Consider the following 27484-nt stretch of genomic DNA (forward strand, 5'->3'; position numbering starts at 1 on the left):
AGTTTAATCAATAAAATTATGAGTTTCACACGATGTTTATCCAGACAAAAAGTAATGAAGGGTATAAATTGAAATACTTATAAAATTTTGCAGTTAAAATTGATGCAAATTATTACTTCAATATTTAAATTTATGCAACCTAAAAATTTATGGATGTAAATTGATATTTTTCTTTAAATTAATTAGGAATGTCTTATACATTTTTCAATGAAAAATGTTGACTATCACAAGATACTTAGTAAATTTGAGGAGAAAAAACGATTATTTGAAAAGGAAGAAAACTTGAAGTTTCTACCAATTAGAAATGTTTCTTTCCCAAAATTTGTCAATTTACTAGTAAAATATCATCTAAATTTATTGTCATTCAATTTTAACATTATAAAGTCTCCACAAAATGATAAACTAAAAAAAATTAGGAACTAAATTAGAAAATGTTAAAATTAAAGGGTGAAATTATTCAAACAATATAGATTATTCTATATTTTACCACACATAGTAGATTTCAAATTTTTTTTTTTTCCTGAAAAAGGGTAGACAAAATATTATATTGATTAGATGCTTATTTACGTTCTAAAGTCAATTATTTAATCACTCAGGATTGAACTAAAAAGTAGTTTATATATAAAATTTTGGATAAACTTAAACATTGTTGCAACTTGCTAATCTAAACATAAATTAATGGATAAATATTAACCCCTAAGAAAATAGTTTTAAATGTCACAATTTTTTAAAATACTTTTAAATGTCACATTTAAAAAAGAAAAATTAAAGCAGTCTATCTATACTATATAAGTCACTAGAGTTATAGGAATAAATTTAATATTGTGTTTTATTTTTTTAGAATTTTTCACTTTTAGTAAATATACATATTAAAATGGTGTTGTAGAAGATAATTTTTTATATTTTCAATATACTATTTATTTTTTGGTTTTCTATTTTATTTTTTATGTTTTGGAAAATTAAAATATCGATTTTTTAAGACTATAATTTTATCTTTATAGATATAGGCTATCTCTTGCATTGCCTTAGTTATCTCATTTGAAAAAAAATCTTAATCGTTTTCATTCTTTACGTTTGGTAAAACATTGTTGGAGGAGAAATTTCAGACCAATAATGAATCGCCACGTCATTTATTAAATTAACGACAAAATGCAAAAATCATCAAATTTGGGACCAGTTAAGAGTCGACATGTGTCTCAAATTGAAATTGAAGACGAATTCAGATGACGTCACGTGTTCCCGTCATGAATGTTGGGTTGAGAAATTAATTTCACCCAATTTGACATTATAATTTGGGCATTGGTTCACTTACGCCCAAATATGGACTTAATTTGGGTTTAAATGCCAAAATAGGCCCAAATCCAATTTTGGCCTAGTAAAGTAATTAGGCCCAAGGTCATGTAAGACCCATGAGAAACCTCTATAAATAGAGACGTTATCTCTTCATTTGGGGGAGGTTGGAAGAATTGAAGGCAAAAGCTCTCTGAAGATCTGAAGTCTAAAACTCCAAGGATCGGAAGAACATAACTCCTCCTCCAAAACTTTGAAGACCAAAAGTCACTAAAAGCTCTAAAGATCAAAAGACATATCAAAGGCCATAGGGCAATCATCCAAGAAGATCAAAAACCCAAAGGCCGATCATCCAAGAAGATCAACAAGCCCAAAAGCCGATCATTCAAAAAGATCAACTAGCTTAAAGATTATACTTTATTTTGAAAACATCAAAACATTATGTATTAGAGATTGTACTCACTTTCCACAAAATTAATACAAATACAAAGTTCAATTCCATGAAATAAATTTCTCTTGAAATCTCGTGCAAACAAATTGACACGCCCAGTGAGACCTCTCTACCTCTCATCCCTCTCTCAACATTCAAGTAAATTAATGACACCAAAGAAAGATGCATCCAAAGCAACTGCTGCAAGCAACACCTACACAGAACTTGTCACATGCAACCATTCAAAGGAGAGTATACAAAAGCAAGAACAAGGTTTTATCTTCGCAGAGAAAATTTGGGAGCAGCTGATGGAATCTTCTAAAGGCGAAATCATCATAAGAGAAAATCCCTTATTTGACAACTCTACCTCTGCTTCTGACCAATCAAAAGAAGAATCATACATTGACGTAGTGTCTGTCATGATGGCTAATGTAACGACTGAGTCAACCATGGTAGAAATGGAAAGTAAGATAAATCTCTGAAGGCTGTAGAGGAGCAAGATCATGATCGCTACTTTAAGAGATCAGATATAGACTTGAGATACTGTTGAGTCGAGCCAATCTTCAGCTATAAAAGTCAATGACAAAGGAAAAACTGTCTTGCAGGAAGACCAGCCGCAATAATCTACCTCTATCGCCACCCTGTCAGTTCAACAGCTGCAAGATATGATTACAAACTTCATAAGGGCTCAGTATGGAAGACCATCGCAATCTTCCTTTATGTACTCCAAGCAGTACAAGAGAATCGGCAACTTGAGAATGCCAACTAGGTATCAACCTTCAAAGTTCCAACAGTTCGATGGAAAGGGCAATCCAAAACAACATGTTGCTTACTTCATTGAAACCTACGAAAATGCAGGAACCAGAGGAGACCAACTAGGAGTGTACATAGTCCGGGTTGGGCCGGGTTGGAAGATTTTTGTGGACCAACCCAAAAATTCGGGTTGGCTAATAATGAACCCTATTAGTTCTTTTTTGGAGGGTCAACCCAACCCAAAAATTCTGGGTTGGGTCGGGTTGGGTCACCGGTTCTTTTTTTTTAATTTGACTATTTTTTTTTAACTTATATATATTCGGGTCGGGTCGGGTTGACCCGACCCTGAAATGGGGTAACCCCAGACCCAACCCGAATTTAACATTTTTAACCCAACCCAACCCAAAATAAAATCTAACCCAACCTCACCCTTACAGTTTGGGTTGGGTAGTATGGGTTGGTCAGGTTACCGGGTTTTTCGAACACCCCTACAGCTAGTCAAGTAGTTCATCTGTACCTTGAAAGGAAATGTTTATGATTGGTATACTGATCTAGAGCCCGAAGCGATTGATAGCTAGAAACAGTTGGAAAGAAAGTTCCTCAACCGCTTCTATAACACAAGGCACACCGTTAGCATGATGAAGCTGACGAATACAAAACAGCGGAAAGAAGAGCCAATCATCAACTACATCAACCGATGGAGAGCTCTAATTTTGGATTGCAAAGATAGACTCACTGATTATCTATAGTGGAAATGTACACCCAAGGCATGTACAGGGAACTTCTTTACATTTTACAAGGGATAAAGCCCCATACATTTAAGGAGTTGACGACACACGCTCATGATATGAAGCTGAGCATCGCCAACAGAGGAACTAAAGATTTCCTAGTCCCTGAAAGGAGAAAATACAATAATGAAACTAAGGGCATTGAAAATATCGTGGATAGTGCCACAAGAGAATCTATGGTCGTTCAGATAACCCCGCTGAAACTTTCCTTCAAAGGAAAAGAAACAAAGTCTGAAAGAAAGTATCATGGTAGCCAGAAGGGTCGCCCACTCTCAAAGAAAGACTGAGAAGGTTTATCCGTTCCCAGACTCTGATGTTGTCGACATGTTGGAGCAATTATTAGAGAAATAACTTATTCAACTACTAGAATGCAAGCGACCAGAACAAGCAAGAAAAGTAGATGATCCTAACTACTGTAAGTATCATCGAGTCGTTAGTCACCTGATTGAAAGTGCTTCGTGCTGAAGAAGTCGATTCTAAAGTTAGCTTGTGAAAAGAAGATTGAGTTGAAGCTTGATGAAATAGCTCGAACAAATCACGTGGCAGTAGCGATGACTTCAAGTGTCCCAACACCGTCTGCATCTCTTGTCAAATAAAAAGCTTCATCCAGTTGGGACTTTTGAGCCTATAGTCGTTCGGTTCCAACAAGAGATTCTAACAACAGATTTTCGAAACAAAGATGATCTTATTGACGATGACAATGAAGGGTAGATAGTTGTGACTCGTCAAAAAAGAAGACAACCAAATTCCACCCAAAAAGAGTTGCGCTCCTATCGAAGCTATAGAAAAAGGAACAAGACCCATAAAAAGACAGGGGAAAATGAGGCATGGAAGCCTAAGCCTGCTAAGGAAGAAGACAAAGACTTTCTTCAACTTCGACGGCCGGTAACTTTGGCAGAATTTCTCCCAAAAAGCTTTCTAAATAATCATTCAGAGGAAGTATCAAAAGTTATTAGATGTCATGCTATCAGCATAGGGAAGTTGACAACAACCATATAACTATTAAAAAAGTCAATGATTCAAAAGAAACCGAGCAAAGAGCTTCTATCTTCCATCGTATTAAGCCTTCAACTACTCGATCTCCAATCTTCCAAAGATTGAGTATGACCACGATAGAAGAAGGAAACCAATATCCAATGTCTATTGCAACTCGAACTTCAGCTTTCTAGAGGTTGAGTATTTTCACATCAAAGAAAGATTAACCTTCAACATCTTCTTTTGATCGTCTCAAGACAACAAGCAATCAACATAAAGGAATGATAAAAATTTTGAAGGCAACATCATTTCATGAAGAAAATAACGACGAAAATATTCACAGTCGTGTTTCTTCACGCAAGAAGAGGAAATTGTCTGTTGATATAAATACAGAAGGTTCGTTGATAGTGAAGTCAAGACTTATCATATTGACGAATCCTACAAATAAAGAGGATGATCAAATCCATGATAAAATAAGAGCTTCTGAAATTTAAATGTAGAAGCTCCTTATCGCAAGAACCTAAACTGCATGGTGCTCCTGACCCGTATGAGCTTAAAAGGTGAATGACCCAAAAAAAATCTCTTCATTGAACTACATTATGACTTGGTCTATGTCATTGTAAAGGATACGTAAGCAACTTGAAAGAAACTTCAAGTTTAATCCAACAAAAAAAAATATTTGAACTACGTCATGACTTGATCCGTTTCAATGCTCGATGGCTCCTAGTGGCAGCTCGACAGCTCGGGAGTAAAAAGAAAAAAGAAAAAGAAAAAAGGGGGAGAAGTTTTTTTTTCTCGAATGCAAAGGCCTTGAGGACTTCAATGAATCCATAATGAAATCAGGAAATCTAAGATTTGGTAAGATTCTGTTTGATTTAAAATTTTATTTCAACCCCTTATTTTTTGTGTTTTTTTTTCTACCCCTCCTTTTTCAAAAACTATTGGTCACATACTAACCCTTTTTCATTAATTAAGTTTTACCACCCATTCTAAATTCAAAATTTCTAAGTTTTATCTCCAAATCAAATTAAATTTGGGATGAAACTTGAATTTTTGTTTTAAATTCAAATTAATTAAGTTTTATCTCCAAATCTAACTAAATTGTTGGTGAAACTTGAATTTTCATCCTAAATTCAAAATTGTTGAGTTCTACCTCCAAATCAAGTTACATTGGGGATGGAACTTGAATCTTCATTTTTAATCCAAAATTTTTTATCCCTAAAATCAAATTAAATTGGAGACCAAAGCTCGAAGTTTGTTTTTGTAAATTTGGCCATATCCCAAATTTCTTTCTTAAAACCAAATTCTTAAGTTTTATTCTCCAAATCAAATTAAATTATGTTTGAATTTTCATTTTAAATTCAAAATTTATAATTTTTATCTCTAAATCAAATTAATTTGGGATGAAACCTGAATTTTTATTTTTTGAAAAAAAAAAAAGAGAAAAGAAATTTGAGAATTCCTACGTTTTATCTCTCCAAATCATTTAAGTCTGAGATAAAGATTGAGATTTTTCTTAAATTTTGGTTGTCCTCTATTACAAATTTTAGTTAAACTTGTGCACTAAATTCACGGTTTAATTAAATTGGGAGCATCGAAGTCAAGACCAAATTACTTGCATCTCGATGTCGGCTTTATCTTTTTCAAGATTCATCCACCCATATCTGTACACAAATCTCAAAAAGAGGCATTTGTTGGAGGAGAAATTTCGGACCAATCACGGATCGCCACGTTATTTATTAAATTAATGAAGAAATGCAAAAATTATCAAATTTGGGACTAGTTAAGAGTCGACATGTATCCCAAATTGAAATTGAAGATGAATTCTGATGACGTCACGTGTTCCCATCACGAATGTTGGGTTGAGTAAAATTAATTTTGCCCAATTTAACGTTATAATTTGAGCGTTGGTCCAGTTACGCCCAAATATGAGCTTAATTTGGGCCTAAAATGCCAAAATAGACCCAAACCTAATTTTGGCCTAGTAAAGTAATTAGGCACAAGCCCCTGTAAAGCCCATGAGAAACCTCTATAAATAGAGGTGTTATCTCTTCATTTGGGGGGAGGTTGGAAGAATTGAAGGCAAAAGCTTTCTGAAGATCTAAAGTCTGAGAACGTAACTCCTCCAAAGCTTTGAAGATCAGAAATCACTAAAGCTCTGAAAATCAGAAGACATATCAAAGCTCTGAAGATCAGAAGATAATAAAGCTCTGAAGATCAAAAGACATATCAAAGCTCTAAAGATCAGAAGATACTATCTAAAAATCAGAAGACATATTAAAGCTCTAAAGATTTAAGCTCCCAAGATCCAAGACTCAGGCTCTCAAGTGCTGAAGACTGAAGCTTTTCAAGTTTTGGAGACAAAGTTCTCAAATTCTGAAGAACTGAATATCTGAACTATTTGAAGCTTTGAAGATTAGAAGATTTCAACAAACTGACCGTATCTTCACAACCTACAAGCTGAAGATTCAATCTCCTCAAACCCAAGGGCTAAGCCCAAGCCCACCTGTGAACTCTATAAATAGAGAAGCTCTCATCATTTGGGGAGGATAAGAATTCTACATTTTAGGGCCAAGCCCAAGCCCATCTGTGAACTCTATAAATATAGAGGCTTTCATCATTTGGAGAGGTTAGGAATTCTACATTCCAGAGAGCCTAGAAGAATTCTCCCAACAACCATAGGACACCCTGACTCCTAAAGCTGACCACATCTAAAGACCGAAGTCTCACCACACCTGAAGACTGAAGTCCCTTCAGAGATACAAGCATTCTTCCAAGACTTCAACTCCAAGATCATCATGTGCTTTGCTTCCTCAAATCAAGTGTATGCATTCGACTGAAAGAGAATCGGGGGATTGAATACTAGAGATCGAACCATATCGTATCAAATCAACATCAACACCAACTCAAGTTCAACTCCACGAAACAAGTTTCTCCGGAAGTCTCGTGCGAACACTAATCTTCCGAGAAGATCATCAAGCCCAAAGTTCGATCATCTAAGAAGATCAACAAGTACAAAGGCCAATCGTCCAAGAAATCATCAAGCCCAAAGGCCGATCATCCCAGAAAATCAACAAGTCCAAAGGCCGATCGTCCAAGAAGATCAACAAGCCCAAAGACCGATCGTCCAAGAAGATTATCAAGTCTAAATATTGATCATTCAAGAAGTTCAACAAGCCCAAAGCCGATCATCCAAGAAGATCAACAAGCCCAAAGGCCGATCATTCAAAAAGATCAACCAACTTAAAAGACTATAATTTATTTTGAAAACATCAAAATATTATATATTAGAGATTATACCCACTTTCCACAAAATTAATACAAATACAAAGTTCAAGTTCCTCAAAATAAATTTCTCTTGAAATCTCGTGCGAACAAACATATTTAAATTAAATCTGTTAAAATCAATCTTAAAAATGTATAATTTTTAATTATATTTCGTTTAAAATTTTACACTTAAAAAAGAAGAATTATTTTATATATTTATCTATTTCGCAAATAATCAAATTTATTTTATATCTTTGATGAGGTAAAATATATCAATTTTTATTTTTTTTAAAAAAAGTATATTATATTGATTTTTTTTAAAAAAAAAAAAAAATAAAGCTACTTCCCTTAATATTTAAAAAATTTTCTATAAAAAAACAAAATTTTTCATAATAAACAATTACATAAATTTGTTATATCTAAAATAAGATGTTTTTGTATTTATTTACCAAATACTCTAACTTTCTTTTTCAAGTTTAAGCTAAAATTTACCAAACATTATTTTACTTCTCTTCACATCTAATTTTTCTAAAAACAGAACTACCAAAAATTATTTTAAAAACTACAACAATCTCAAATGAAGCCTTACTATTTCACTTTCTTAAATCATTTCAACGAATTCATTTTTCTCAACAAAGTTAGAGTAAGGCAAATTATATTTTTTAGTATTCTTAAAACAATATAATTTTAAAAAATATAATTTTCGCACTCCAAATGTTAGATAACTTTTTTAAATATAATTGGGTAAAGAGATTCGAATTACATACCTAGCACATCTGTATGTCAATTGAGTTATGTTCGCTGTGACAACTTTAGATGACTTAAGTTGGGAAATTTTACAATGTTTTTCTCTCTCATTTTTGTCCTTCAATATTTAATTTTAATTTAACTATAAAGTAAACGTTTTTTCTAATTAATTTTTAAATATAATTGTATATTTTAATTTCGTAGTATATCTTAGATAAACAAAAGAAAAAATATTTACTTTTGAATTTCTTAAATTAATTTAAAGGAAAAATTCATAATGATGTTAACTATTCGATAATTCCAAAATACTCATATTCCTCCAGATTATTCCTTTTATACTTTATTTATGATATGGTGAAAATTTTCTCTTCAAAAACAAATTTTAGGGAAAAAATAAAATAAGGGAAATGGTTTTAAATGGAAAAATTGTTGATTTTTTTTTCAAATATAGCAAAATGTCAAAGTCTATCAGTGTCTATCAATGTAATGACCCGACTTTCTAAATGGGATGGGCAAAGAACCGTTATTACATGCATACATAAAACTTAAAACAACCTTTCACAAAATCGGACTAAAATCAATAAAATTTCATTAAAAAATTTATAATAAAAAAACTCAAAGAATATAATTTTGCCGTTCGGAGTATTCCTAAATCCAATTGGAAAACAAATTAAATAAATATCCAAATAAATCGATCAAGAATTTAAATGCTTAACTTTTAAATTAAAAAATGAAACATGAGAAAAATAAAACATAAGCGGAAGCGTTTGACAAGTCCCAAAGGCTCAATCACGGAATCTTCTTGTCATTTGTCGTTCTATCCTTTCCTTTACCTGAAAAACAAACATAGATAAAAGAATTAGTATAAAAATACTCAGTAAGTGACCCACTACTGGGCCTACTAGGTGTACATGTTAGCCTTCCTATCAAGAAAAGTTGTACATTCCGAACATAGGCATAGTCGTAAGGATGAACCCAAAGGCACGCGTTCATAGGAAGTGACTCCGAAGAGTCACAAAATCATAAACATAGATGATGATCCCATAAGGATGCCGAAACTTGCACAAAGGATGTACACAGTCCCATATGAGTGCAATAGTCACCATCAATCTATCCTGTAACATACAACATCCAAATTTATACCAAGCCACAACATAATATAATAATCATAGTAACATTACTCATGAGTTTCCAAAACAGTCTCAACAATCATCCATTAGTCAATCATGGCGGAACATTCCATCACAATACAAATTCAGTGTATTCACAGTCTTAACATCAACTTTGGGTTCAAAGGCAAATTGGTAGTAAATCACTTATCTCAAATTAAGCCCAAAATTAATTAAAGCAAATGAATTCCTTTCTAGCTTTCCAAAAACTTTGAATTAGATCTTGGAACACGAAGCAAAAATAATTTTAACCTTTAAACCCAATCTAAACATTCAATCATTCCAAAATTACTAACACGACTTAGCTAATAGTGGTTTGTCAAAACCACCTCGATTTTTCCATCTAAAACCCAACCAAAATTCATAAAGAAAACACTCTTTAAAACTATTGGACAACGATTGTAAACACCTCAAGATCTCAACTCCAACCTCCTAAATTGAAATTAAACCAATAATAAAGGTAAGAATCAGAATCCCTAAATTTTAGCAATTACTGACGATATAGAATGGATTCAAAACCTTAATACTTACAAACACTTCAAATCTTGTTGGGTCGACCTTAAACACCTTGAAATTTCAATTTAACAGCCGAAACATAAACATAAAATATGAACTCGAAAATTAAAAAACATGCAATGTACACAGTCCAATAAAAACACTATCAACAATCCATCTGATGTTCAAATCATAGAAAATCATTGCATCAAGCTAGAAGCATGCATTCAGCGGTGTGTGGACTTGATGAACAAAGTGTTCAAGATAGAGGCTGATTATGAGGAGCATCTTTGAAAGGTTTTAAAAACTCTGGGGGAGAATAAGTTGTATGCTAAGTTCTCCAAGTGTGAAATGGTTATGTTAAGTGTCCTTTCCTTGGGCATGTGGTGTCAAAGGATGGAGCTTCTGTGGACCCAGCAAGGATTGAGGTAGTTACCAGTTGACCTCGTCTCACAACAGTTAGTGAAATACGCAGTTTTCTAGAGTTAGCTGGTTATTATTGTCAGCTTGTAAAGGATTTCTCTTGCATAGCCACTTCTTTGTCTCAGTTGACAAAAAATGGAGCTTCTTTTATTTGGAGCAAAGCTTGTGAAGACAGTTTTCATAATCTCAAACAGAAGCTTGTTACTGCATTGGTTCTTATAGTACCAAATAGTTTAGGAAGTTTTATGATTTACGGTGATGCTTCTAAGAAATGACTGACATGTGTGCTTATACAACACGGTAAAGTGGTTGCTTATACAACACAGTAAAGTAGTTGCTTATGCCTCCTGCAGTTGAAGAACCAGGAACAAAACTATCTTACTCATGACTTAGAATTAATAGTAGTAGTTTTTGCTTTGAAGATCTAGAGACACTATTTGTGTGGAGAAAAGATACAGATTTTTACAGATCATAAAAGTCTAAAAATACTTCTTCACTAAGAAAGAGTTAAATATGAGACAAAGCAGGTGGCTCGAGTTAGTGAAAGATTATGATTGTGAGATTGTATATCATCCAGGCAAGACAAATGTGATAACAGATGCTCTCGATCAAAAGGTAGCTCAGTCAGCAACCTTAATTACTAAACAGACTCAACTATGTAATGATTTTGAACGAGCTGAAATTACAGTAGCAGTAGGAGAAGTTACTTCACAATTGGCACAATTGACAATACAACCGACCTTGAGACAGAGGATTATTGATGCACAACAAGGCGATGCTTACCTTGTTAAGAAATTTTGTCAGATAGAGTTAGGTCGAGACAATGAATTTTATGTTCTTTATTCTTTCGGTGCATCACTTAATAAAAATGGTTTCTCTTATTTAAGTTGCAAATTCTTATTTTTTGTAATACGCATGCATGAGGTAACATCCGTACGGTATGTCTAGATAGTTGGGACGTCACAACCAGTGATAGACAGATGATAGTAGTCTATCAATGTCTATCACTGATAGACAGTGACATTTTATTATATTTATATATATTTTAGTTCATTTTACTATGTTTAAAAACAACCCAAAAAATAATCTAGGATGTTTTAAAAAATAAGTATTGGATTAAAATATTATTTTAGTTTCTATACTTTGGAGTTTGTTCAATTTTATCACAATATTTTTAAATGTCTAACTTTTAATCCCTAAATTTTCAATAAATCTTAAATTTCGTTATTCGAAGTTAACCATTAAAAAAACCAATATATGAATATGTTTTCCAAATTTATATTAAAAATAAAAATAGATAATAAAATGTTATAGAAAAGATCAACAATAAATTAACCTAAGAAATAAATTTACGATTTATTGTATACTTGTACACAAACTAAAATTAGACATTATAAAGTACCTACAGTAAAGCACTATACCCTTAATCTCTGGCTTGTATCAATTTAAAACTCAAACTAATAATTATATTAATATAAACTTTCAACTTTCATGAGGATATAAATTTAAATTTCAAATTAATAATGGTGTCAATTTAAACCTTTTATGATATTTTCGATAGAATAAAACTAAACATATCCCAAAATATCCAGACCAAAATGATATTTAACTTTTCCTTAACTGTATTGAATACTTTTTAAATTTTACTATCTATTACTTTCTGAAAATATGATTGCTAACTAGTTGATTAAATTTAGAAATATTATAGAGAAAATAAAATCCATATATCAATTTAAATGAGTAATAAAAGTTAGTCATCAGCATTGGAAATTATAAATTTAGTCATTATATTTTTATTTTTTTTAGAATTTAATGAACCTATCAAACACAAAATTTAAAGTTTAACATAAAATTTAAATTTATATCTAATAAAACCAATTAATATTTTTTATTAATTTTGAATTCATCGGAATACTTGTATACATTTTTAAATTAAATGTAAAACTAGATAATCAACTGCTAAAATGAACATAACTCAATTAAAGAAAAATCTTCCTATTCTGTTAAAAAAATCTAGGTAGTAAATTTGTAATTTAGTAAAAAATTATTTTAAAGGATAAAATTACTGAAAATATTTACAAATAATAATAAAATGTCACAATTCATTTGTGATAGATTACTATCTGACGTAGACATAGATCGTAGTTTATCGTAAATAATAAATTTTTACTATATTTATAAATATTTTGATTCATTTTTGTATACGTGAAAACAAACTTAATTTAATACTAATAAAGTTGTGAATTTCATAAAAACAGAAACGGTTATAGTTTTTGTCGCACTGAAGAGAAGGTGAGGGAGTGAAGTGAGGCAATAAACGACGAAGAAAGAAAAAATATATATATATAAAGGGAAAAAAGAAAAAAGAAAATTGATGTGAAAAATCGAAATCCAGAGGCTATGGGAAAGCCAGGATGGTCGTCTCCTCTGCTTTTCCAATCAAAACTCCTCTGTTTCTCTCTGCTTTACCTTTTTTCCTCCATCTTCCTCGCTCTCTACACTTCTTTCTCTTCTTCCAAATGCCTCTTCCGTTCTTCTCCCTTCGATCCCATTCAGTTCCCTCTCTTCTCTTATCCCTCCTCCTATGGCGAACACAAGTACGCCATTCCCACTCTCCGCTCCTCTTGCTCCTCCCCTGTTTTCTTCTCAGGTAATACTCTCGAACTTTCTCCATTCTCATTCCCTTTTTTCTTCTCTCATTTCTTTTCCCTCCCTGTTTCAGATTATTGGATGGTTTTCAATGAGATCCATGAAATGCAGTCGAGTTCTTCGTCGCAATCCTCCAATTTGAGGTATCTCCTCGCTAATTCCGACACTTTCGGCGGCAATTTCACTGCCGAGAGGAGATTTTCTTTCTTCGATTATCGAGATTATGATACCACTAACGTACCGGTTCCTTGTGGATTCCTCAAGAAATTTCCTGTCAGTGATTCTGGTATTACGAATTTCTGATGCGATTTTTTGACGTTCGTGTGTTTTTGAATCGTTTTAACCGATTTTTTTCCCTCCTTCAGACCGGATTGCTATGGAGAGTTGTAACGGTGTGGTTGTAGTTTCGGCGATTTTCAACGATCATGATAAAATTCGGCAACCGAGAGGTCTTGGATCGAAAACTTTGGGTAGCGTATGTTTTTTCATGTTTGTTGATGAAACAACAGTGAAAGGATTGGAAAATCACAAGATAATTTCTGGAAAAAACTCGTCGTCTGATATAATTGGGGCTTGGAGAATTGTGAGAGTTTCTAGCAAGAATCTGTACGAAAATCCGGCAATGAATGGCGTAATACCTAAATATTTAGTTCATAGACTATTTCCAAATTCTAAATTCAGTATATGGGTGGATGCGAAGCTTCAGTTAATGGTGGATCCATTGTTGTTGATTCATTCGTTGATTATCACTGAGAATGCAGATATGGCTATTTCTAAACATCCATATTATATTCATACTATGGAAGAGGCTATGGCAACTGCAAGGTGGAAGAAATGGTGGGATGTTGATTCTTTGAAGAAGCAAATGGAAACTTATTGTGAAAATGGCTTGCAACCATGGAGTCCTAATAAGCTTCCCTATACCACAGGTAATTTCTCATTTTAACTTCTAGCTTACATTTTCTCTCATAATACAATATTTTTTATGCTTATTTTGCTCCCTACAAATATTGTCTATATTGGAATTTAAAGGTCAAACATACCTATCAATCTTTAACTCACAAACTAAGCATAACTTACACAATTTTTTTTTTTTTTTAATTAGCTCTGTAATATCCAATTGAAAAATACTTGTGCATCCTAGGAACACCTATTTGTATGCTTCTCACCAAATTGTCGAATTATAATTTGATATGTGGTAAATTATTCTTATTTATTATTTAAAAATATTGTAATTATTTTTTTTGGTGTGAGTGATAGGAGAGAGAAGCATAGAGATAGGTGCATCTTGGATGCATCCAAATATTATCATATTCAATTATATATTACCAGATAAACTTAATGATAATTGACATGTACTAACCATAGGTTTAATTTTCATCTTTGTATTGGTTGTACTACAAAAGCTACATATTAAAAAAAAAAAAAAAAAAAAAAAAAAAAAAAAAAAACCATATAGTTCTCTAGCCATAATCCTCATAAATCCAAACGACCTAAGGACCTAAGTACATGTTTGGAAGTGGTTTTGACTTTGTTAAAATAACTTTTATCATATCATGTATATAATTATTTTGAAGCATAATTCCAATAGCTAAAAAATTATTTAATATTTCATTTTTTTTTTACTTTTAAATGCAATTTTCATATCATCAAAATTGGTTTTAGATAACTAGAAACAATAAATCTCAAACATGCCTAAATTTATAAAAGAAAAATTTTCACAAATAGAAAAAATGTCAAACTATTTAAAGAAATAGCAAAAAAAAAAAAAACACTAATAGTCTATCAATCTCCATCAAAGAATATTTGTAAATAATTTTTCTTTTATCTTTTTTATTTCTAAAATCTCCTTAATGAAACTTGGAGGGGTGCAAGTGGTTCATGGAACTTTTTTTAAAAAAAAAAAAAAATTAGTTAATTTGAAACTGGAGGAGTTATTTTTCTCTTCCTTTTTTACGCAGAGGGTGATTTTTATTTATCAAGTATAGACTTGGATGTGTTTTAAGCAAAAGAGATATATATGTTTTTAAAAATTATTATAAAAAATATCAAATTAATATTTAGTGGGTTAGAAAGTTTGTTTTGATTTCAAAATACTTCATACTTTAATAAACGTCCCATTGGAAATTTAAAGAGGTTAGGTTATAGTAACAAAAGTAAAGTTTTGATTTTATTTTTCTTTACTTTGTGTAAATCTAATATTCAAATATAGCATTTGATGGTTTAATTTAAGTCAACCAAATTCTGTTCTTTTGTTCAAACAAACAAAGCATCCAACCCTGGATTTATTTTTATTTTTAGCTGGCAATGAACCTAAAAAAAGCATAGAAAGATTCCAATCGAAACTCTCTTTCGTAAATTTGTCCGCTTGCATTTTGCTGTGAAATGAATTGGATTAATTAAGCCAAAAGAAGCCTCTAAGATATTATTTCAATGCCCATACTTTTGTCTTTGCCTTTTGTATGTTTGTAATTATGCCTTGTGAATTACGTCTCATGCATATCATGCCCTTTCTCACGGCTTTCTTGCTTTCAATCCAAGATTTTTTTTAACCTAATAATCATATCTATCAAAACTATATGTTATCAAATTCATAAATGTAATCTGCCATTCAAAACTCCTAAAGTAAGAAACAATGGGTACATAATAGCAAATAAGAACTACAATTTTGTTTTTTTAATGCGTTATAACGTTAGAATAACTTTTAATCATAAAGTTCATGTATTTTGAACATGTTTCTATTTAGTCCATAAATTTTAAGAAGTTATAATAATTTTGAATTATGTTCTTATTATCGTTGATTTAATAAGTTTATTAGATGAATTTGTCTTATTGTACTTTAAAAAAGAGAGAAGAAAAAAGTAGGAGTTTGTACTTAGGTAAGGACACATTAGCTGTAGTTTTTTCTTTTATACATATTAATACAATAGAGTTAGGAAACTTCGAATTAAAAATCTCTTAAGTACTAGGCTCACCTTTGTATACCCATTAATTATAGTTAACTTAAGTTTAACAATTAATAATTAATATATATTTTTTCGACTAAAATTTTAATCCAGCTCTCTTGAGCTCAAAAATAATTATAAAGAATGTAGATTGATTTTTAAAAAAAAAAATAAACAAAATTGTGGGTTTGGTAGAAGAACAAAAACAAAAGGGAGAGAGTTATTGGGAGCATGGAATGGGAGCAGATAATTTCTCCATGATAAGAATATTGGTCTCCCTGTGAGCCACATGGAATTCTGAAGACCTACTCTATTTCTCTTTGTTTTTTTATTTGAAGTCTACTTAACTCTTTTATTATTATTATTATTATTATTATTATTATTATTATTATTATTATTATTCTTTTTTGTTTTGTTCAACTCTGCTATTAGTGGACAATCTACTCTTTCAATATCACTTTAGAGATTCTCGAAGCTCCATCTTTCAATGCTTTATGTATTCAAAACACAAGATTTCTAGTTTCTCTCTCTCTCATTAGTTGCTATATACAGTATATTAATATCACATGATATAAAATATTTTGCTAATAAATTATTTGTGTCCGTTTGGTAATCATTTAGTTTTGAAAATTAAGTATATTTTATCTCATTTTCTTAACATGATTTTCATATTTCTCAAATAAAATAATCGCTTCTTAACCAAATTCTAATAACGCTAACCAAGCTTTTAAAAACATTTTTTTTTCAAAACTTGACTTAGTTTTAAAAAACATAAGTAGAAACTAGATAACAAAGCAAGAGATTTAGAGATGAAAAGAGTGTTAGAATGTTTAATTTTAAAAAACTAAAAATTGAATGGTTATCGAGCGACGTATATTTTTCATATATTTAATTTTGGGAGAGGAATTATACAGATGTACCCGATAGTGCTTTGATCTTGAGGAGACATGGAAGGGGAAGCAACCTATTCTCATGCCTTTTGTTCAACGAATTGGAAGCTTTCAACCCAAGAGACCAGTTGGCTTTTGCATTTGTGAGAGATCATTTGACCCCACCCATCAAAATCAACATGTTTGAAGGAGAAGTTTTCGAACAAGTTGCTTTGGAATATAGGCACAATCTCAAAAATAAACGATATGGTGGGCCTGAATTGGGCCCCCACATTTCCAAGCCCAAACGAACTAAAAGGGCCGGCCCTGATTTGTCGTACGTCAATGGTAGCTGTTGCAGCAAGTGCCAAAATTATCTTCTCCAGATGTGGGGTGAAGGTGATGTTTCTTGATTTCACCTTTTTGTCCTTTGCCATCTGCCACGTGTTCTTTTCCCCAGAGCGCAGAAAGGTCATTAGGAAAAGTTTGACGGGTCAACCGTTCCACATCTTTCTCATTTCCTTTCTTCTATTACTATTCATACGACGCCGTTTGGGAGCTATGAACTAGTCGCTTTTATATTAAAATTATTTTTTCAGTTGTACATATTTAAATTATTTATCGAGTGTTTGATTTAAGGGACTATTACCTGAGAGTAGTAATTCATGTTGGTTATGAGAGAAATGATCATGGATTGTTCTTATTTCATTGACTCATTAATTTTACTTTCTTATCAATCTACGAATTTTTTTTAGTACCAAAAAAATAAGAGATTTAGATTACAACTTTTTAGTTGCTAACACATATATTTGTCAATCGAGTCATGTTTGTTACGGCAAAAATATAGATATTTTATCAATATAGATAATAACTTATCTGATTGTAGTCTTAATTGTGATCTTATGACTGATAATCGTGTAAAGATTTGTTTTCTTCTATCAACTGAGAGAGATTCCGTATCGATGAACTCAAAAAAATAGCGCTAAATTAAAATTAAAAAAAGAAAAAACTTTAACTTTGCCTTTATTTTATTTATTTTTTTAAATACTCGTTTTCTCCCCAAAGTTGCATCACAATTTTTTCAAAATTACAATTGAAGTAAACATCCGTTAAACTTTGAAAGAAAATTAGGGCATGGAGCCCATGTGGCAATATTTGGTCTAAATTTTTGCCCAATATTCTATTAGATCGATTCATACTCAATTGATAGTTTTGAAACATTTGTAAAAGACAATACTATAAACTACACATTTAGATGGATTTTTTTTGTTGAATGAAAAATCTTAGACCCAATCACAAATTATCACATCATTTATCAAATTAATGTTTGACATGTGTCTCAAATTGAAATTGAAGACAAGAACTAGCCAATCCTAATAATGTCATTGTGTTCTCGTCTTGTTTGTTGGATCAAAGTAATTATTTTGGTTCAATTAAATATTAAAATCTGGGTCAAAGTCCAATTGAGCTAAAAAAAAAAATAGGCTCAATTTGACCTAAATGGCAATTAAAGCCCAAATCCAATTAGTTGGGTCCAATGACCAAGTTCATGTACCAACAAAGTTCACTCGATGACACTATAAATAGAAGAATTCTCTTTCATTTGAAGGGTCAGAAATTTTAAAGGGCCGACAAGAGAAATAACAAATTTTAAAGTTTCATTTGGAACAATGACAAAAAAATTTCCAAAATTATAAAAATAGCAAAACGAATTTATATAATAAAAAAAATACTAATTAGTAAATGATAAAACTATCCTAAAACAACAAAATTAAATACAAATAAAAATGTAGAGATACACTCCTTCAAAAACAACACGAATACCACAAGTACAGTCTACTTAGACATTCTAGAACCACAAATACATAGTAACTAAACATTCTAGAAGAAAAATTAAAAATCACCCAATATGGTCCTTTATGTAAGGGAAGATGACGAGTAGTCCATGGGGGTCATTGAAAACTTATGGATCTATACAACAATGGACTTCCTCCAAAGTGAGAAAGAGCAAAGTTGATTTTACCAATAAAGTTGTTGTTGGCAAATGAATATGCGAAGGAATTGCAACTTCATGACGATGTGACCATTGGAAGTATGATTGCTTTTGACACCAAACAAGTTTTAGGGAGTCTCATCGTAACCATTTTGCTCATTGGAACTTGAATGTCAACTTTAAACACTATTAATCCCAGAACATTATTGTTGAAAATGATGTTCAAAGTAGAAGCAAGGCATAAAAGGTCGGTAACCTGGTGAGAGTGGTCGTTAAAAGCTAGCCAAGATGATGGAATTCAAGAAAGAGTTGCTAAACCAACGATCAAAGACATGAGATTGCATAGGAAAAAATGAGATTTTGGGACGGCTAAGTGAAGAAGATGAGATTTAGTGTTTTTTGTTATCTTCTTTTAATAAATAATAATAATTATGATGATGATGATAATAATAATAATAATATTAATATTCCCATTTATTTGTTTTTTTAGGTTCAATAAGCCATTTTTACATGTTTGTATATGAAAAGTTGAAAACATAAAAAATATAAAGAAAAAAATCAAATTAATTTGATAACAATAATAAAAAAATATTTAGATACAATTGAATTTGTAACAAACATATAAACAAATAAAAAGTTAGTTGGATAAAATCAAATTTGATAATAAAAAATAAATTCAAATATAAATTGGAGAGAAAAAACAGTAAGTTTTTGTTTATTCTGATTAAAAAAAATGATTAGTAGCTAAATAAAATCTAATTTGATAATAAAATATAAATTCAAATATAATTCGGGGAGAAAAATCAGGAAGGGGTTCGTTTATTATTCATAATTTCATTTTTATAAGAGCAAAAACAGAAAGATTAGAAAAGTGAATACTTATTTGTTTGTCAAAAAAAAACAAATTAATGATGTAATAATATAATAAGATGATAATGAATAAAAGGTAATTAAAAAATACAAAAAATGATCAATGTAACAGTTTATTAGATGATAATGTGTATAAAATATTTTGTAAAACCCTAATTAAAATTAAAAAAATTTAATATGAATTTAGCATAATAAAAAATGAATAAAATATATAAAATCTAAAAAAAGATGTATTATAAATTAAAATCCAAATGGTGATAAAACAAATTAAATATTGATTAATTCGGAATATTTTTAAAAAGTGGTTAAATCAAAACAAATAGCTAATTTAAATCAATAGAGAAAAATGAGAAAGATATTGGTTTATTTTAAATCAATTCGTGGAGTAGTAATCAAACTCTAATTTTTATATTAAAAATAAATTTAAATTTCAAAAGAGGAAAAAATGGAGAAAAGATTGGTTTATTTTAAATCAAATCCTAATTGTAAAGTCATAACAAAAACAGCAGTTTGTTAAAGAAACCACAAAAAAACTTAAATCGATGAAACCTTTGGGTAAGTAACAAAAGTTATGGCAATGTATAGAGCAACAATATTCTTGTGCAATCAACGCATGATCATGTTTTTAGAAAGTGATATTTTTTTTCTCAAAATGTTAAAATAATATAAAAAATAACATATACAACTAATTTATTAAAAATATGAGAAATATACCGCTAATTCATTAAAAATGTATGTATACAATTATGAAAACGATATATAAATTTGAATAAAATATATGGATAAAATAAGTTTTAATCATATATGAATATTTCAAATATAAATTTGGTAGAAAAATCTGGGGAAAATTAAAAGGATATTGTACTTTTAGAAACTATTTAGGAAACTATTGTTGTTTTCAAACTATTTGTAAAAATATTGTTGTTTTAAATAAGTCGAGGGTTGAAAATTTGACCTAGATAGGTCGAATTTTGAACCCTCGACCTTCTTTTTTTTTTTTTTAGAAAAATATTGTTGTTTTCAAACGGATTCTGTCATCTCAGCAAGTCTGACTAAATAACGAGTTAATGAGTCTCCTTCTTTTTGTCGCTAACGAGCTAACGAGCTAATCAAATTCGAGAGTGAGATTATGAGAGACAGCGAGAGTTTGAGAGAGATCGTGAGCAAGATTTTGATAGAGAGCGAGAATACTGTACAAATTTTCCTCTTTTTTTCCTTTTTAATTATTACACATTCCACCTTCTTTCTAATCCTTTCTTCTTTTTTCTTTTTTTTTTTAATTTTCCATTTTATAAAAAAAAAACTAAAAAAATTTATTATTTTATTTAAACTCTAAAAAGAATAAATTGAAAATAATAATAACTCATAAAAATAAAAAAATGTAAATTAAATATCTCATTTATATAAAAATAATTACAAAAATCAATGTGTCCCACAAGGCGGATGTCGTCGATTTCTAGCTGGTTGTCGTCGTCGACTTCGAACTTGAGGTTGCTCGGGTTTTTCTTGATGTTGCTCTGGTACCTCTGCAGGCACTTCATAATATAAATATTCATTATGCTCTCCACGACCCCGACCATGTCCATGCACGTATGAAGACGAAGGACCAGTCTCTGAGTCATAATGTCCTGAACCAAATGCTGGCATCATCATCATCGGACTAACATAATCAGTTTGACTCTGCGTCTGCGTCATAGGGGGCAACTCTTCCACATTATGTGCAACCTCATCAAACTCATCCTCTTCCCGAACAGGTCCTCTACGTCTAGGAGTTGGTGGAGGAACAATAGGTATATCGTACATATAATGAATTTCCTCCATATAGCTTTGGTTGTCACTACATATAGCAAGAACCTGGTTCGGATCATTCGTAACCTCACAGAGTCTACTGTTGTTCAATCTCTGTGAATTATAAAATAATTAGACAATATTTAAAATAAATTTAAATTAAAAAAAATTAGATAATATTCATTCATTTACCAAATGACTCACAGCTGCTCCCGGACGAGTGACGTACGCCTTGTGATATTATTATACTAATGAATATATTCTGGAGTGACATCTGTGTCAAACTGTTCAAGAAAAACCCCCACTGAAATAAACCTTGCACGATAGTGCCATCGCACTACCAAATGTGCAACTTTTTCGGACCAATCTTCAGTCCTTAGGTCAATATCATGCAGTACGGGTTCAGTATTACAAGGCGATGGGATATCCTGCTGAAAACCGAATTGTCTCATCACCCTGTCAGGAATATGCCACTCACCAATGTGAAAACATATGAGAGGACTCATCGTCCGCCATATGTTTTGACCATTCGTACAAAAATTAGGTAAAGTATGCACAATAATTTTGTACGGTTCTCAAATAACCTGAAACACAAAATATTATATTAGAGAATATTAAAGACAAATACAATAAAAATGTGAATAAAATAATCAATTAGATTTAGTGTAATGTACCTGTTCAGGTTGAAGCAGATCAAACATGTATCTATACTGGTTGACTACATGTGTGGCTGTCCTAGTCACACAAAATTTGTCTCTCTACCTAAATTTTTAAATTGATAATTTAGAATTTAAATTAACTAGATCAGTGATATAAAAATTAAATTGAATTAAAACAACATACCGAGAACCGTAGGCTCGTCCAACTAACTGAGCGTCATTAACATGATGTAGCTGTGGAGCCATTGTTGGAAATCGCTCCCAAGCCCATAGTTGCAAAAGTATGAGAGGCCCAGCTATCTCTCGAACCTCAGGTCTTGTTGCTTTACATAGTTGTCTATACAACCATGCCAAGCATGCTCCACCCCACGAATACCGCCCCGCATCATGGAGGTTAGCTAACAGTGGCAGGAACATCAAGTGAACAAAATGACTTGATTTATCTGAAAACAGACTTCCACCCATCATTTGTAGTATATATGCTCGCGCATATCTTATGACGGTTTCCTCGTCTGCATCATCTGTGAGCTCACGAAATTGTGTTCCTAACCATATTAAACTTAACCTCGATCCTTTAATCTTGTCGGCAGTGGGGTCGCACCGAGGTACAGTTGACAAACTTCTAACCAGTCATCGTACATCACTCCGGTGACCGGCTCACCGTCAACAGGTAACCCCAACAACACTTCTATGTCTTGTAGAGTGATAGTGCACTCTCCAACAGACATATGGAATGTATGCGTCTCGGGCCTCCATCTCTCGACCAAGGCTGTGATCAGATGCCAGTCAACTGAATAAATCCTAATCTGGCAACCCCATAGAATCCAGATGTGCGCAGTAGCGGTAGTATTCGAGGGTGGAGCGGGATAGTGCGCTGGAGAACTGCCTCTCGACGTCTACAAGATATTTCTCCAGTAGTACGATCTCGCCATACAACATATGATCGATGAATGGACTGGTCGTACAAAACATCGGGATCAACAGGTCCTGGGTTTAAAGCCATGATCTGAAAAATATATATATATTAAAATTGACTATAATTGAATAGTAGAGAAAAGTGTGAGAGTAAAGAATAATGTAAAACTTTATTGATTACAATAAAAAAAAAAATGAATATACAATAGATTATTATAAAAAAATTGAATATACAATAAATTATAATTAAAAAATTGAATATACACTAAAATGAATATATAATAACAAAATTATTTATTTTTCAATCCCTAACTATCTGGAGCCCGTCTTAGTAACGAAGGACACTTCCTTCGATTATGTCCTAACTGGTTACAAAATCCACATCGTTGTCGAGTGGCTGGTTCTGTCCAATCCATCTCGTTGTGATAACGTGAACTTTTCGGTCTACCAGGTTTTCTCAACAACGATGGATCAGGATGTAAGACGGGCATATTAGGGTGCGTGATCCAGTAATCTTCATGCGGTACAGGTTGAAATTGAGGAGAGTAACATTCAGCATACGTTGACAATTTGTAGTAGTCCTCAATAAAATCTTCGTAGTTCATGTTAAAATGTGAGCAAACGGCCATAAAATGCGAGCATGGAATGTCGAATGCTTGCCACTTGTTACATGAACAGTACCGCTCAGACCTGTTTAGCCTCAATATTTGAACGTTTCCTCCTTTGGCATTGAGACTATGACGTCCGGTCTTCACATGAAACACACCTTCATACCGATCGTATGATTGTACTTCATGTTTACTAGATCGTGCAGCCCATTTATTTATTTTGTCGTGTGCATACCTGGATTTTTACTCCACTTAGTATTATAAAATATGTTTGAAATAAATTATTATTAATATATATATATATATATATATATATATATATATATAATATTACCGGGTGTATTTATCTTGATGCTCCAATGCATCCCTTATTTCTTCTCTTATTTTCTCGAAATAGTTCACGCATTTGAAGAATGTTATCTGAGCAAGAGCATTTATAGGCAACATTCGAGCTCCTTTGAGGACTCAATTTATGCACTCTGATAGATTTGTCGTCATCCACCCATATCTGAATCCTCCATCATGTGCTTGAGTCCATTGCTCTAAACTAATGTTGTCAAAAAAACTCAGACAGCTCCGATTTATTCATTTGATATCTTCAACTGCTTTGTTGAACTTTCGAATTTGAAACTGACACTCAACACGATAAACATAATTTTTCAATGAATTAAATTTATACTTTTTATTGAAGTTGCTGACGATATGTCGTAAGTAGAAACGATGGTGACATTTCGGTCCCGTCCAACCAATTGCTGGGTTGTTCACTGCTGCAATTATACCAGCATGTCGATCTGAAATTAAACACACCTCTTCGTGTGTTACAATTTCTCTCAGATGTTTCAGAAACCATCCCCATGAGTCTACGGATTCTTCATCAGCAACGGCAAACGCAAGTGGAAGTAGATGACCGTTCGAGTCAATTGATGTAGCAATCAACAGTTTTCCTCTATATTTGTCGGACAAGTGTGTACCATCTATCTGAATGATCGGCCAAAATTTATTAAAAGCTTCTATACAAGGACCAAATGCCCAAAATACAGAAGTTAGGATAACATGGCCTTCAGTAAGCGTTTCTTTAACTCGCCACTCTACTCGTGTTCCGGGATTGGTCTGCTTAACCATATATAACCACCTAGGCAACAATTTGTAAGACTCATCCCAATCACCAAATACTTTAGCCAATGCTTTTCTTTTTCCCTCCCATACCCTATGGTAAGGAACATGATATCCAAACTTTGATTTAATGTCGGATTGCAGTTGTGCCACACTGATAGATGGTTTTTCTCTTACGGCATCACAGAACTCTAGTGCAATAATTGATGAATCCAATTGCACGTGACTTTGACTTAGTTCTGAATAAAAACATGTATGCTGCTCATCATATTTAGTGATCTCGAACAAGCCATGCGATTTTTTCTTTATTGCACGAAGTCTCCACTTGCAACCTTTCTCTCACTTCTTACACCGAATTGTCCAAATCATCGGTGTAGATTCAACAACCTCGTATGGTGCATGACACTTTATAGCAAAACATTTGACCACGTGTTGTAGCATTTCCTTGTCTTAACAAATCATTCTTTTATACAATTGCATATTGTCAACGTCCACAGGAGCTACAATTGGGTCATGTTCCCGAATGTTATCCAATACATTCATATCCAAATCATTGAATGTATCTAAAAGCATCTCATGTTCACGACCATCGAAATCTAACTCTTCAAATTCGTCATCCGTTTCTGTTCTGAAGTCTCTGTACAGGTTGTTATCCGCCATATCTTCATTATCACATGGCGATGCAACTGACTCCAGATCAGGATCGATACATTGAGTTGGATCTTCAAACTGGTTAAATGATGTATCAGTATTCACCCCTATCATATTTACATTTACATACAAATGCACTACATTTGGCACTGGCATTGCCATTGAGAACATCAAGTTTATAGCTTGTGCATTCGAAATAGGGAATGACATATATCTTATTGATCCTGATGGTTCTAGATTGGGATGTCTATATATTATTTCTATCCGATTTGCTCCCATATCTACACTAAGTAACATCCCAATCATTTGAATGAATTGTTTAAATACAATTTCACTGTTCACATTTATGGTAAAACTTCCACTTGGCGGTTGGTCATACTCAACTCCATCAATACCATCAATCATATTACCATTTGTAAACAACAAAAATTTCAAGCATTTAAAAAAAAAAAGACAAAGATCAATTTTTTGTATTATACTTTTTATAAAAAGTATATTAAAAAATATTAAATTTTTTAGTTTATAAACATAACAATAAATTAAACTTTTAAAATTTTATGAACATCAACATTTTAAACATAACAATAAATTAAACTTTTTATAACTATTTTTAAACATAGCAATAAATTAAACTTTTTATAACTATTTTAAAAATAACAACAAACTAAACTTTTCAAATTAAAATGAGGTAAACTTTTTTAAACTATTCTTTCAAATTTAATACAAAATAAAAAATTAAATTTAATTAAACTTTTTCAAACTATTTTAAACTATATTTTTATATTTTCAAAGTTAATACTAGAAAATATCAACTTATCACAATAAACATAACAACAATAATTTTCATATGAATAAACTAAAATTATTAAACTTTTGAAACTGTACTAAACTTATTAACTATCACAATAATTTTGTATTAAACTATAAATATCAACTTCTTAAACATAACAATAAACTAAACATTTTAACACTATAAACATCAAAGTTAATACTAAATAAATCAAATATCATATGAATAAACTAAAATTTTGAAACTATACTAAACTTGTTAACTATCACAATAATTTTGTATTAAACTATAAATATCAACTTCTTAAACATAACAATAAACTAAACATTTTAACACTATAAACATCAAAGTTAATACTAAATAAATCAAATATCATAAGAATAAACTAAACTTTTCAAATATCATAAGTTCAACTCACAGATTCGACGGTAGTTCTCTTTTTTCCTTCAAAGTGACACCGTTCGCCCTTTTTTCCTGTTATTTGTTATCTGACAACAATTACAAAAAAATTAAAAAAAAAAAACTAGAATCTATAAAAAAAAATAATAATATAAGAACAAAAATAAATTTTATAATTATTCTTAAAAAATAAAAATTTAGTAGAGTAACGAACCAGTATAGTTGTGTGAGAATAATTTGTATTAAACGAAATACAAGAAGAGAAATGGAAATGGAAATGGGAGGAGAGGAAGATGATTTTGAAGGCTTATTTTCGAAGGCAGTGAGGAGGCAGTGAGCTATGAAGGGGCAGTGAACAAATCAAGGGGAGAGGAGTGAGCAAAATCAAGGGCAGTGAGTCTTCAAAAATTATCGAGGGAGTGATTGAGGAAAAATGAAGAAGATGGTGGTTTAAAAGGATGTAGGTCGAGTGTTAAACACTCGACCCACGGGTTTAAGGTGGTTGAAAAGGCATTAAGGCTATGGCAGAAGGGCATGAATGCGTCAATGAATGCATGGAATCGAAGCAGGGGCAGCTTGGTGATATATATGCACTTTTTCAGACTTATGGAAAGTAAATAAAGTGAAGACGATTTCCATGTGGCAGACCACGTCAGCTGACTGGTTGGCCGTTTAATCCATGTGGCAGACTCAATCTCGCTCTCGCTCACAATCTCGCTCTCTCAATCTCGCTCTCTCCTACAATCTCGCTCTCTCAATCTCGCTCTCTCCTACAGTCTCGCTTTCAATCTCGCTCTCTCCCACAATCTCGCTCTCTCGATCTCGCTCTCTCCTACAATCTCGCTCTCTCTTACAATCTGCTTCACCCACTTATCTTCCTTGTCAAGGGTTGAGGTTT

General features: G+C 31.8%; 1 protein-coding gene and 1 pseudogene across 1 annotated transcript; one reads left to right on the forward strand and one right to left on the reverse strand.

Moving 5' to 3' along the window:
• The first annotated feature begins 12622 nt into the window (after window positions 1–12622).
• LOC120072816 (transmembrane protein (DUF616)) lies at window positions 12623–17503 on the forward strand. The gene is made up of 4 exons (XM_039025328.2): window positions 12623–12987; window positions 13060–13272; window positions 13352–13915; window positions 16846–17503. Exons 1-4 carry the CDS (start codon window positions 12738–12740, stop codon window positions 17211–17213), a joined length of 1395 nt encoding a protein of 464 aa, XP_038881256.1. The 5' UTR covers window positions 12623–12737; the 3' UTR covers window positions 17214–17503.
• Window positions 17504–24643: 7140 nt separating this feature from the next.
• On the reverse strand, window positions 24644–25703 carry LOC150036976 (uncharacterized; annotated as a pseudogene).
• Between the last annotated feature and the right edge of the window lie 1781 nt (window positions 25704–27484).

Source organism: Benincasa hispida, chromosome 3 (assembly GCF_027475165.1).
Source record: "Benincasa hispida cultivar pf3 chromosome 3, pf3_genome.v1.1, whole genome shotgun sequence".
Classification (NCBI taxonomy): Eukaryota; Viridiplantae; Streptophyta; class Magnoliopsida; order Cucurbitales; family Cucurbitaceae; genus Benincasa; species Benincasa hispida.